Source organism: Cicer arietinum, chromosome 6 (genome assembly GCF_000331145.2).
Source record: "Cicer arietinum cultivar CDC Frontier isolate Library 1 chromosome 6, Cicar.CDCFrontier_v2.0, whole genome shotgun sequence".
NCBI lineage: Eukaryota > Viridiplantae > Streptophyta > Magnoliopsida > Fabales > Fabaceae > Cicer > Cicer arietinum.
The window spans coordinates 2194226-2208925 of record NC_021165.2 but is presented as its reverse complement, the minus strand read 5'-3'; the positions used below and the strand labels follow the sequence as shown (position 1 = coordinate 2208925).

General features: G+C 29.3%; 2 protein-coding genes across 3 annotated transcripts; both read right to left on the bottom strand.

Annotated features, from left to right (window-relative positions):
• Nucleotides 1-1175: 1175 nt before the first annotated feature.
• Nucleotides 1176-3126, bottom strand: LOC101511046 (IRK-interacting protein). The gene is made up of 2 exons (XM_004503263.4): nucleotides 2920-3126; nucleotides 1176-2750 (listed from the first exon to the last, which is right to left on the bottom strand). The coding sequence occupies exons 1-2, from the start codon at nucleotides 3001-3003 to the stop codon at nucleotides 1323-1325; spliced, it is 1512 nt and encodes a 503-aa protein (XP_004503320.1). The 5' UTR covers nucleotides 3004-3126; the 3' UTR covers nucleotides 1176-1322.
• Nucleotides 3127-7327: 4201 nt separating this feature from the next.
• Nucleotides 7328-11862, bottom strand: LOC101510724 (protein SUPPRESSOR OF FRI 4). 2 transcript variants are annotated; one of them, XM_004503262.4, is made up of 7 exons: nucleotides 11517-11862; nucleotides 10627-10727; nucleotides 9521-9647; nucleotides 8944-9365; nucleotides 8634-8788; nucleotides 8479-8532; nucleotides 7328-7794 (listed from the first exon to the last, which is right to left on the bottom strand). In XM_004503262.4, exons 1-7 carry the CDS (start codon nucleotides 11708-11710, stop codon nucleotides 7723-7725), a joined length of 1125 nt encoding a protein of 374 aa, XP_004503319.1. In that variant the 5' UTR covers nucleotides 11711-11862; the 3' UTR covers nucleotides 7328-7722. The 2 variants fall into 2 exon arrangements, with proteins under 2 accessions (XP_004503319.1, XP_012572071.1); XM_012716617.3 differs by lacking the exon at nucleotides 7328-7794 and having other exon boundaries at nucleotides 8039-8532.
• Between the last annotated feature and the right edge of the window lie 2838 nt (nucleotides 11863-14700).

The window sequence follows — 14700 nt, the reverse complement described above, 5'->3', positions numbered from 1 at the left end:
GCACTTTTCTCTACCCTCCCCTTATTCACTAACAATATGAAAACATTGTTATCTAATCTTAATCATTCAGTTTGTTATATTATATTGTACAACATTTTAATCAAAAATAGTTATCTAATTATTTATTGACGTAGCAAGTTACGCCGCCAATATATCTCCTTTAAATTTTTTATTTATTTATAAAAATGTGGTTAAGGTTTTCCATTTAAAAAACATTTATACGATTTGGGGATCGGCAAATCACACTGGTCGGAAAAAAAAAATCATATTTGGCTTTCGCATCCATCCAAAAATCAACTTCCTTAAACTTAATTTATATTTAAAAGTACTTCCTGAACTAAGGAATCAGAACTTAAAGAAGACAAATGAAGAGTCTTCACAAAGAAAAACAGAAATATATATACTACAATTTATAAGCAAAAGTGAAGCATTGATGTATTTGGTCTAATAATTTGACCAAATAAATAAATTAATTAGATCAAATACATCAACTTTTATTATATTATTTTTGTTTATAAATAAGATCGGAGAAAATATATATAATATAATTTTTTTTAATTCCAGAATGCCTAATTTGGGCTGTTTATAGTTGTATATATAAACGCAATGGAATGCATTTCCCAACTGTGTTGTATCCATAAAGGTGTTTGATTTTTCAAAAATAATTGACAAGATAAGCATCTTAGAACAAAAAGGTTTAATTCTGTCCTACACATGTTTTTTTCCCTCTTTTCAGTTTTCACAGTTTCATAGTGATATCTGGTATCAATCCACATGCTAAGGACCCATGAGAATCTGAACACACATCAACAGACACTCATATTACCCAATCCCATCAAACTATTGAGAAACAAAACAAAATGATAACAAGTCCAAATAGACAAGAAACAAAATAAAACAAAAGAGTAACCATAAAATGCCAAACTGTTACGTTGACCCAAAAATCTCAATGTTGCAACATATCCCAGCTCAAGCATGACAAAAACATATGAGATATGATGTATATTTGGATTCCCTGTGAATTTGCCAAAATTACTGTATACCACTGTAATTTTAGCAAAACCTATATTTTAGAATTTTAACAAAATTATAATATCAGTGTGATTTATCTAAAGAAGCCATCAATCCAAACATATGCTAAATTACTACTTTTAACAAAAACCAAGCCATCAGCATTCAGCACCAATATAATACTATACACATTGATTAAAATTGGCCAATATAACAACAATAGAAGCTGATCCAAATTCCAAACCAAAGAGTACAGTTTCCAATTTCATATTAAAAATCAAAAATGAATAAATGAAAAAGGCTTGAGAGGTTTAAGGTGAAGGGGTTAAACCTTTGTTTTCTTTGTTACCATAACTGTGGTTATTGATGTTGTTGTTGTTGGCACTGGTCAAGTACCTGCAAAGAACCTTACATTTGACAGCACTACCATAGACATAAAAACCTGGTGCAACCATTATCCTAACCATGTTAGGTACCAACCTTGAAGACTTGTCCCCACCCATATCCTCCATGTAAACAGAATCAAAGTTCACACCTTTATCCACTCTAAAAATTGGCAAACTTGGATGAACCGAATTAGCCAACAAATGAACCATCCAAACACTCTTTGAAGCAACAAAGAAAGCTTGCAAAAGAGGTTCAGGCCAAGCCCTATTCCAACCCAACATAGCCACAATCTCACTCATTTTCCTATCACAAAATCTGCTAAAATCCTCACTGAAATGTCTTGTCCCTTTACTCAACACTTCTTCCCAAGTCAAACCATGAATCATATTGAAAGAAGCTAAACTTGCCTCACACCTTTCCATTGGGTTTAGTATCCTATTATAAGCATTCTTTTGAAACCCAATTGACTCAAAATCCTCAAAGAAAGTCTTATTCAAAAGTGCTTCCAAGTAAAAAAGCAAACTTCTTGGATTCTTAGAAAAAGAGATTTTTATATCATAAGGTTGCAAAAGTAATGAAACTTTTTCAAACACTTTGCTACCAATATGCCTAAGTTGCATTGTAAGAGAACGACTTAAAAGCCTCACAGAAGATCTTGCTTCAGAAACAGACACCAAGAAATGTTGAACAACATTATCAGTATCTTGAACATGATGAAAATTACTCAGAGACTTTGTATCAAACACATGGGGGCTATTAATACTACTACATTCTTCAAGACCAGATTTCAAACTGTGACAATACAATTCAAGTTTGTTAAGTTTCTTCTCTAACTCAGACATTGAATGCATCAACCTTGAAGCTTCTTGAAGAGCTTCATCTCTTTTCCTAGTAGCATGAACAAGTTTGTGTGAAAGTTCAGCCACTGCAATTTTCCATTGTTCTTCTCTTGAGGATGATAAAGGGTCATTGTTATTGTTGTTGGTTGTTGTTGTCGATGTTGTTGACATTGGACTCTTCCTTGTTAACTTTGAAACAATGGATTTGAAAATCCCATTTGGACTTTGTAACAAAGATGAATATTTGTTGTTGTTGCTATTGTTATTGTTGCTATGATCAAAGGGAAGGATGAAGATTTTGTCACGAGAATGTGGTCTACATTTGTTGCAGGAAACAGAACCATCTTCTTCAGTTTCTGATCTTTTCTTTTTGTGATTTGATTTGTTGATTTTGTTAACAATAGGTGTTGGAGGGTGGTATTGGTGTTTTGGTGTTGAACCACTCGGTGTTGTTCTTCTGCTTTGGCTTCTGTTTTCACTGCAATATTCATCAAATTCATGTTCCTCTTGAATCTGCATCATTTAATTAATTAATTAATTAATTAAATAATACTACTAATATATATCATAATAAAAATAAAATAAAATATAACTTAAATTCAGCCCTAGTCGTTTTGATTCGTAAAATAATAGCTACTAGCTAGGTAGAGTAGAGAAGGAAGAATTAAAATGGTAAACTTACAGGAGTGAATTGAGGAGAATGGCGTGAAGAGATTAAAGGGGGAGATTTGGAAGAGGAAGAAGGAGAAGAAGAAGATGAAGCCATATTTGGGATTTAGGGGGGGGTGCAATAAGATATTTGGATATATGAATTTATGAAATAATAATAAATAATAATGGTAGCATATTTATGTATCCGTGACATGTCAGAAAGAAAAGAAATGTAATGTACAATACCGAGGTGGTGTGGTCCTATCATTAAATGTTTGGTAGTGTTAGTAGTAACTTCTCTTCTCTATGATATGGAGTCACAACAACTAAGGTAATTGAATTGAATGCAATTTAAGGAGACTCAACGACTCACATTTATTTTGAATGCGGTGGATCATTAGAACACCAAACATGTCTCTTTCTCTTTTCAGATAGGATTAGTGCATGTGATCTTATTTAATGACCCTCTTTTCTATGGGTCCTCCTCCCTCATCCTCACATCAATGCCATGCCTTACTCAATTTTATGTTTATCATAATTATGTTCACTTCTGCTGATTTTATAATACTTACAATTTGTAGTTTTACAAAATTAATGTGATTTTAACAAATTCACACGTGAATACTTATTATGTGGTCCTCTATCTTTATTTTAAAGTTTACTTTGCTAATTTATTTTTATGTTTTAATTTTACCTTTTTATGTTAATTGGTCTTTTTAGTTAAGTTTTAATTTAATATTGATATATTGATCTCTTAAGTTTGTTTTATGTTATATTTTAAATGATTTAATTTGACTCTTACATCAGATACGTTAAGATTAATCGATTCCTTTCGTTAAGTATTGACTTAACATATTATTGATAAATATATCTTTTAACAATGTCGACAAAATAAAATAGTCACGTCTTTACTTCTTCTTGTGGCTTCATGCACAAACTCTAAAAATTTGGTCGTAGTCAATAATATTCACTTCTTCTTGTGGCTACCAAGAATACTATGTTCTTCAAACGATTAAATTCTTGCAAATTATGAAAGAATTTTTTGAAGATATATTAACTTTAAGATATCGAGCAATACGTTGGTCCACAAATTCTAATAGATTCATGGGACTTATTTTATACGGTGTAAAGTAAATAGTTAACATAAAGTACCGATTAATCATATTATTACTAACATAAGACAACATATTTAAAATTTTAAAACACAAGAGGCTAACATAAAATATAAAATAAATATAAACATAAATGACTAAACACACAATAATGAAGTCTTTATGTCAATAACTACATTAGATTCTCCGTGTATACATCATGAGTTTTTTTATACCCTTTAAGTCAAAATTTAATATAGGAGACTAACTAATTGTAATTTTACAAACATGAAAAGGATTAAATTGAAAATTTTAAAATGTACATTACCAAAATAATACCTAAAATAAACATAAGCTACTAAAAATGGAATTGAGTTTTAATTATTTAGGTAAAAATCTTATTACATTTATTCATTAAAGCATACCAATTAAAATCTTATCTTAAGTCTGTCAAAAAATAATTCTTAGTTTAAATAATAAAACCACATATAGATTGTAATAGCAATTATTTCTAAATCAATCTTTTTATGGAAAAGGTTGCCACTTTAAGATGAAAAGAATCATACTAATAGTGATTAAAATATTTAGCCTTATTAGCAAATATAATCATATCCTACCTTATAAATAAATATTTGAATATCGTATAAGATTGTTTAGTCAAACTACCTTTTCCAAAAAAAAACAAGTTAGTTTGGTCAAATTAGATTGTTTGGCAAATTAGATTGAATGCTACTTCATAATTACTTCTAAATTTTCTTTCTCTCTGTTTCTTTTTTTACAGTACTTTTAAATTCTCTATCAAATCCTAGACAACAAGATTTTTCTATTGAATAATGCTATATATTGCGAAGAAAAGTTCGCGAAAACGTAATAATAGGAAAATAAACCAATCAAAAAAAGGAAAGAGGCAATATAAAATTATATAAAAATGTCATCTAGTAAAATTTGAAATTAAAATATTTTTGTAAAAATTCGTGTTGAATTCTTTGGTAATAATTAGAAATTTCTTTATTATTGTAAAAATTAATATTCAATAGTGTTTTTGCTTTGAAACACAATTAATAGAAATAATTTTATACAATTGATATATCATTACTTTAAAACACATCGATATTTGTGAAAATTAATTTTGAGTTTCTATCTTTCATGTAAAATTGGTTAATTGTTTCCAACTTTGGAACACGTACCTCTTTTACCACATATGTCAAGGTGATTTTGCTTTGAAACTTTGAAGTTGTAGAGCTTATATCCAATATTTTAAAAATCAATTTGGCAAACAATTGAGTGAAAATTAAATCATTAGATCATCGATATTAGATTGCGTATCAAAACAACATGAATGAATTGGTCTATAACAAAAATAATTTATAAAAACAACTATAACAAAGATAAAATCTCTAATGACAATTTTATGAACTAACTATATACAACTTAGACTAAGATCAAAACAAACAAAAAACAATATACTACTTCGATTGCACAGCCTTCGTGGTTCATCAAATGCAACATAATGTATAGGGCTCTACATTCAAGGTGCTAGGATTTCGTGGCAATACAAAAATGGTGTTTTTTATATTGTCAAAGTACAATTTTTGTATGAGTCTACACAAAGTACCGGTTATTATATAAAAAATTAAAAAGAATGTTCTAAAGTCGTGGTGTTTATGTAATCACCCCTCCATGAACACATTTTGTCATTCAATTATTTTCCTAATTAAAGTTCAAGAATGGGAATGAAAGTGACACTTTGGAGTAATGATGATTTAGGTACCTTGTAGTTTCATAGGTTCGAATCGAAAAAGCCACATTAGTTTATGTGAAGGCAGGGATGTAAAATGCCAATGTGAAATAGCACATTAAGTTGACAAGTGTGTCGTTTTAAATTAACTATGCGTAAAAGCAATTAAATTAAATTGGTGATGTAGTCAGCTGGTTTGGTGTGTGCAGTGTAGCCATATCCATGTTGTGATTACTAGTAGTACATCCTAGTATCTATCTATTATGTGTTCTTCTATATTATGATTTTGATAGAAGTGGTATGAGTTATGTATGGAGTTCAAGAGTACGAATCAATATGTAAATTCAGTTATTTAAATCAATTTAATTTGTATTTTAATTCAACTCTGTTAAGTTTAAATTTAAAAATATTTAATTCAAATAATAGATTTAAAATTTTAATTTCGTGAATTTAATTGATTCACATGATATATATATTTTATTTGTTTTTGTATTATTAAAGTATAGTTATAATTTAGTAGTTAATTTTGATTTAAAGATTTATTGTTAATTTAGTTGTTTTATATATTTTTGTTTAATGTATTTTAAATATTGATTTATATATATTGTGATAAAAAATTTATGATTTTTTAGACGTTGAAGTAGATAATTTGAAAAAAATAAAAATAAATAAAAAATTAGTTGAAAAAAAATGATATTAGAAAAAAGAGTAAAATTTAAATTAAAAACTTGATAATAAGGAGAAATGTTTTGTTTCAAAACAAGTGGCAATGTACTAGTGTAGTAAAGTGGCAATCTAGCATGGTCCCATGAGCTATTACTCCGGTTGATGTATTCAGAGACGAATGCCTGAAGTCAACGTATGAAGAACAAGGGGTGTTGCTTGAATGGTGCAAGACAAAGTATAAAGCACGTGGCCTGCAACTCTCTCACCAAGTAGTGTCAAAGATCTCTTGCTATTAATTTGCATAATAAATATAAAAAATAACTCGTCAAATGGTACAATTTCAAAAGTTTTAGGTGTGAATTTTGAGTTGACTCGATTGTAACTCAAAGTTTTAGCAAACTTAAAAATAAAACCAAGTTTAACTCAGTTAAGCTCACAAAGTAAACTTGATAAACTTAGATAAACTCGCAGAAATTTTTAACAGTTTTTTTTTTCTTGTTAATTTAATTTTGTTTATGTTAGTTTTTTTGTTTTATTATTGAATTAAATTTAAAATTATTGATATGATTATTGTATTATATATATACACATTATTTTAATGAAGTAAATTTGCACGAATCTACAAATTAAATTTCTGTAAAAATCAAATTTATTAGTCGATTTCACACAGAATTTGTAACTTATGAACAACCTTGCTTTGCAACAAAGGGACGTTGAATACACGGCTGTAAATTATTTTATGGCTTTCTTTTATTCTTCAATACTCGCAATAGAAAATGGTAAAGGCTGATTACTATAAAACAAAATATATAGGACCCGTTTGATCAGAATCTATATAAAAATGATTTTAGCAATTTGTAAACAGCTTTTCATTTTAAGCAATTTTTAGAATATTTTTAAATTTCCATTTTTTAGAAGATGTAACAAACAGACCATAATCAAAGTACCATGAAATGCAGCCATTTTTCCTAAAAAAAACAAGACATGTAATGTAGATTACACCAAATGGTACTAAAGTATATATATGTCCTAAAGTTTGAATACAAATATCAAAGGGAAAAAGTAGGAAATGAGAGAAACAAACAAAGTTCTGCAACTTCCCATGCGCGCAAATATTGTCAGATGAGCATTTCAAAACCATTGCAACCTTCTTCCTTTGATTCAAATATGACGGACAGGCTTATTGCCAATTTTAGCAAAGAATGGCACATCAATAACAAGGTTACTTCACCAATTAAAGGAATGTTGAACACTGGCTGTCAGAAGCTTAATAAAATACCGTTTTCAGCCCACCATATCGTTGAAGGAATTTGACAGAGTGTACATCGATGAGATTGACCTAAAATGCCATACGACCAGCCAGTCGGCTCTCAAGTATCCTCTTATCTATGGCTGCATCAATGGAGCTCATCTGCAAGATAAACATAATAATAGTGATGAACAAATAATCGTACACCACATTACAACAGCAAACAAATATTTTAGAGCATGGTCCTATGCAAGAGATCCAAACTCTGCGAAAGAAGCTGACCTGGGCCAAGTCTGAATTCACTTGTTCCATAAAATAAATTGTAATGATGCTACGAATGGGCAAGATCATGCTCCACCCAAAACCCAAAACTTTGGGATCAAGCAAGGGGAAAAAGAATAACATTGGTAAAACCAAACCCAACAAAAATCACATATACATACTCTTTTATCGTGTACAAATGCTGGGATGAAGGATCACGAAGTTGATTGTTTGCAGCAAGCTTCACAAATTATGTTGTTATACTTATAATAATTAACTACTAAAAGGAATTAGTAGAATAGCTACTTGAATCTTTATAGTTTATATGCCCACAAATTTGGAAGCATAGCTTGTAGCCGCAATGGCCATTTTTTAAAAAATAATACCCGTCTAGGTGGGAAGCAAGGGGGAGGATTAAAAGGATAATTTTGTTACTTTTTTTTTAAATGATGGTTGGAAATCTATACAGAATGTACCTCATTAAATATGTGTAAACAACTGAATCTGAAAACAGAAAGAATAAAGCCTACTCATCTGGTTAGATGTGAAAGCAACTCCATGTATTACAGAGGTAGTATGACTTACCTGGCTACTTTCATCATGCACCTGATATTTTGATAAAGACATTCTTCTTTCCTCCTACAGCAACAAAGCATCACAACATTATCAACCAAGAAAGAAACAATAGTAGATTAATAGTCAAATGAAACACAACAGATGTTTTCAAGAATATAACTGACCATGGACATAGCCTCATCATCCCAAACTAAGTAAACTTCATTAGTCGCAGGCTGAGAAGCAGGAGCTTTGTTTGAGATTACTGGGGGAGGTCCAATTGAAGGACCACCGGTATTTGGGCCAGAAGCATAAGAATGCGAGTTACTTGCTGTCCCACCTATAAGAAACCAGAGGGAGAAGAAAATGAAAATTACATGAATCATTTAAGGTCCACCTAAAATGGCAACACTAAAGTTTCAGTGCCATGTTTTATACTTTTATCAAACATACTCAGTCGTATCGATGGTTCAAGGAAAGAAAAGAAAATGTTACCTGGAAGCCCTATTGGTTGATAACTATTTGTCACAGAAGAGTTGATACCCAAATGTGCATCAACAGGGACATTTGAAGAAAGCACTTGAGTAACTGATGATATACTTGAAGACAGAGGTGCAGCAGAAAATGGTGAGCTTTGAGTTGTCGTGTGGTTATTTCCAACAACAGGAAATAAAGGCTGTGATACTGGGACAGAAGGTGTAGATGTAGGAAGTCCAGGAGGAGTGATCTGAGTTTGAAGTGCAGGAGAAGTAGTTGAAGGCAATGGAGGCCTCACATTCTGCACAGGAAATAATGGTTGCTGGGCGTATGGAACAGGAGGAGGAATTGAAGCAGATGGAGGCTGGGGAAACCAGGGCTGAGGTCGAGGTGGAACCATTCCCCAGGCATTAGGAGGCAGTGGTACAGCAGGATTATAACTGCAGCAGAGAGATAAATAAGTGAGCAGATTTTGCCCCACTCATAATTTTCTCAATAGAATAATATGCAACATTTTACCAATTCCACCATATTCTAAATAGAATAAAAATTTAAATAGGAGAATTAAAATGAAAATAAATTTTAACAAGCATACACTGGTGGAAGTGTGCCCAAGGTTGATCGAGGAGGATATCCGGTACCCATATGAGGTGGCACCATTCCACCTAAAAATGGGGATGATGGGATATCTATCTTGGCTGTCTTTGATGGAACATCATCATCTGCATTAAATACAAAATTGTCAGAAAGAAGATTAAAACCATTTCACATATTCAACATTTGTTAGCTTCACTAACAATATTTGGAAGAAACCTATCGTAATTCTTAAATAAATAAATAAACTACAAAAACACTTCCGACATCAACGCTACCAAACTACAACAGCCACCATACATGTCAGGTATTTGATAGAACGTAGAACAGGATCAGAAAAGGAGAGAAAGAATAACTCTTTTATTGAATGAATGCAAATTGAATCTCAGGCATTCAAAAGACCTGTACTCTCCACATGATCAATTTTAAATGCCTAATTGTATGATAGAACTGGATCAGAAAAGGAGAAAGACAGTAGAATTCTCCTTTTCTGACTTCCTACATCTACACCTTCTATCCCAGTTTCACATTGTGGTTTATTTTCATTGCCATCACCAGATCAATGATCAATTTCAATGCCTACTCCTATCACTCTGTCCCTCTTTTATAGTACTTACCAAGCAGATAACAAATTAAATACGGTTAATTATCAGATACACCTGTTACAGATATATAGGGGCTTCCTTCCCGGTTTCCTTCCTATTCTTCCACTGCACACCCTCCTAATGTGTTGAGTAGTTCAATTGGTTTGAGCTAAGGGGGTTAAATGAGATGAGAAGTAAAAGGACTAGGGTTCAAACCCTGGTGACGGAGAAAACATTAACATTACAGCTAATATACTAAGATTTGCCAATCCAAAAAAAAATAGGTCTCAGCTCCCTATCAGTGTTATAAACTGATAATACAGAAAAACATCTTATTTAACAACAAACAAAATCATTAAAATGGAAAATTAACAGAAGAAAAAAATATTATGAGCTGTTTGGACTTATAGTTATTAAGTTGTCCCAAGTATAAACTATCAACAAGAAATGATCAACTAGGAGAACAAAAATCTATACAAGAGAAAGAGGGAAAAAAAAAAGCAATGGGACAGGATATTATGACCTTCATCTCCATAATGAGCAGCCAACACATCTGGCGGAATCCCTTGCATTCCATATATTTCAATATCTGTGCTCTCTCTACCGGGTTTCGCATTTGGCACCCTGAAAAAAAAAAGAATGTCAATGAGATTTCAGTAAAAGTTATTTATATTTTAAGGACAGCATTCAGAAAGCATTGAAATGACACAAACATTAGTAAGTTTGTGCATTAATGGTCAGTGAAATGCTTAACTAACAAAACAAATAACCGTCCTTTTTGTTATTATAAATAAATAAACTGGATTCCCTCAGGAATGAATCATTAGCAATGAAAATAAACCACAATGCCTCTCACTCAACCACTTATGAACATTCCTTGAAATATAACCACAAACCATAATAAGTGAAAACAACAACCAATAAACCAAAATTGATTTTGGAGGTGTATAATTTATTTTCACATGATTGGGTGTTATCAAAAGTAGAGTTGATTATGCCTCTAGAATTGACTCTAAATTGATTATAGGATTTGTATCCTTTGAGTTCAAACGTGATTTTAATGTTGAAACTAATTGTTCAACATAAATCACTTTACATTCACCTCACTCTTAACTAGAATCAATTTTTGTCACCACAGAACCAAACACGACCTAAGTAGGGTCGGGAAAGATCAAACACCACCAGAATATTCTGTCATTCTGTCATATAGCATATGATTATCCAACTCATTAATCTCACACCTTCCTTAATAATTTCTCTAATAGTTGTGCAAACGAAAACAATTAGACAAAAAAAAAATAGAATTACATATTAAAACATTTAATATGATTGAACCTAATAGCAAGTAGGAATGAAAAAAGTAAAACAGAAAACCCTAATCGAATGAAAGAGAAAAGTGTAGGGTTATTATACCTAGTGACGTTTTCCTTGTGAACCTGGAGAACGTGAATGGACATGCCACCAGCTGTAGAGAGCTTCTTATGACATACATGACACTTGAAGTGCTTAGCCTTCTGATGCTGAACCAAGATCTTCTCATCGTCGAATTCGCGATCGCAGTAATAACACCAAACCTTCGAAGCAACTCTCTTCTTCTTTTTCCCCATAAATATTCCGGTAACGATTACGATGCCGGTAGGGTTTGGAGGTTAAGGTCGGTGCCGTTCACTGCGCTTCGACTGCGATGGATAGATGGAGGAGGAGGAGGAGGAAGAAGACCTAGCTAGGGCTCTCAAATTTGTTTTTATCTTACTTTATTTACCTAAAAACTGAAAATAAATTACCCTTGGGTTATTATTAATTATTATGCACGTGTGGTTATTTATGCAATTCTACACACTTCTGAAAATATTCTTTTATTTTATTTGATTAATTAAATAATTAAATAGATGATTTGGTTTTTTCTTTTTTATAAATAATATATTAGTAAATTAATAAAATTATTATTTTAAATCCAAAACTCATACTTAAATATATTTTAATGTCTTTTGGTTTGGTTCACCAATTGAACTACTGCGTACAACTAATTATGGTAATTGATTTATAATAATTTGTTGATTTCATTGTAAATCCAGTTATATACATAATCTATCCAGTTATATATATTGTCCGTCGAAAGCTAAATATACTTTAGAGTATTCATTTCAAATCAATCTAAAATAAAATCACAAATTGATTAAAAAAAAAGTAAAACATCACACAAAATCCAATATTATTTGATTAATTTAATAAAAACTACATGAATTAACTTTTAATGATTTGGTTTAACTATAAAAAGACATGTATTTGATGTGACATGTTGTGAGTTTGATTTTCAACAATACCTTTGTATAAAGAAAAATACAGATTTATTATCAATTAGCTATGATGTATTTCCTAACTAGAATATCATCCTCTCACTTTTTTTTTATACAAAAACCACACGAATCACATTTCACTTTTTTTTCTTTCTAAAAATATAATTAAAACACACCACATAAGTACTTACTTTTTTAGTATGATATTTGATATTGATCGTTAGTTTTTAATATTTTTTTAATAAGATATATTAGTTTAATTTAATAATTTTTTTGTCTATTTCATATATTTTAAATATAATCAATTATATAATTAGAAAAAATATATAATGGGTAATTGTTATTTCGTAATGTTAAATTTTATTATTATAATATATATTATATTTTATGTCAAATCTCTTATTTTTTTATTTATAATGTTAATATTTTTTATAATTATAATTTAAATATTAAAAAATTGATTCAAATTTAATTACTTGTAATTGAATCAAAGCATGTCGTATTTTTTGTAAGGTGACATTGTAACCTAATTGTCTTATCATAAAGTAAGCGTATAAAAGGAATTTTTGAAAAGAAAAAAAAGTAAATATTACTTTTTAAAATTAATCAAATTATAAAATTTTATAATTATAAATTTATAAGAATAATTGAAATACAATTAAAATGTTATATAATCATAAATTTTATTATTTAAAAGAAAAATCTTAAATATATACTTAATCATTCAAAATCATGTCCTCAAAAACCCTCCTAAATGTTTTAGCAAATCACTACGTGGGTAGATTATATTTTGCTATGATTCATATTTCAATACGTATGGTAAGGTGGTCCGTAACACCATTTATGCCGCATTGGCATGCCTATGTATTTAAGTCCAATTTGTTGGCAATAAAATACAGGATTTTGGAGACCTTATTAAACACAATTAAATGCGAAAATTTATATTATTTCCTCTATAAATAAATAAAAATTATAATTAAATCATTGAATTTAATAAATAACAACGTGATGCATATTTTTGTGTGGTTTCTTCTCATGTTCTTATATGTGTTTAAATACATGTCTAATTTGGTTATACATGTGTAATACTGTGTTTTTTTTCTATCATAAAAAAAAACTAAATTTCATTTATTAGTAATTAAATATTAAAATACCACTTCTTTTAAAGTTTAAATTATTTTAAGTGAGAGATGGTCTCTCAAACTCCAACTTCTCAAGATTTTGTTAAATAAGAATGAAGGAAATTCGGTCCCCACATACCGACTTCTCAATGTAATTTTATTTTATTATAATTATTTATAAAATATTATTTATTAGTAGTATTATTTATTAGACACATACATAAGAGATTTGATCAATTAATAATGTCATATCCACTGTGAAAGTGAATAGTTATAATTTATAAATGTGAAATAATGCTACATATTATTGTTTTGTTAACATCTTTCATAATAATAAATATTTTTTTTAATTCAATTATTATTATTCTAATTAAATAATTAATTTAAGTGTCATTAATTGTTAATTTAATTATTTATTATTTCAAATAATTAATTTAAGTTTCATTATTTATTAATTTAAGTAATGATTATCTTAATTAAAAAAATAAATACAATATTAATTTTTTATAATAATTATTTAATTAAATTTTATCATTTATAATTATTAAAAAAATTAAATATAATAGAATCTATAAAAATAACAAAATTTAATTAAATATTATAATTAAACATACAAATACAATAATAAATGCCATATTATATTTAATTAAATTTTGGTGAGTGTATGATTTTGGAACAATTTTTTTTATCTAATTAAATGAAAATAAAATGTATAAATTTGAAATTTTTACATTTTAAGGATATAAGTGAAATTACAGGATACAAAATCGAAATTTCTAAAATTAGTTACCAGCTAACAAATGGGCCAAGTTATTACCTATTATATTATGGAACGGGCCTAATTGTTGCACATTCTACCAGTCAGACTAAAAGATCGGCAACGATATTGGACTGGACTTTCAAACTTAATTACGAATACGTTTTTTTTTTTTTAATAAAAGAATAAGTTAAATATATAATTATATGTGTAGTTTTTTTTTTTTTTTGTGTCATACTAATTTTTTCTATATCGTTGTAATTTTGTTGGATGTCCCGGAAAGGAATGAATAGTGATAGTAAAAACAAGAAAATGGAGAAATGCATATTAACAAAAAAAAAAAAAATAGAGATATGTTTTTCAAATAAAAAAATATATATATATATAGATATAAACACAAACACGGTGTATTTATAAGATTT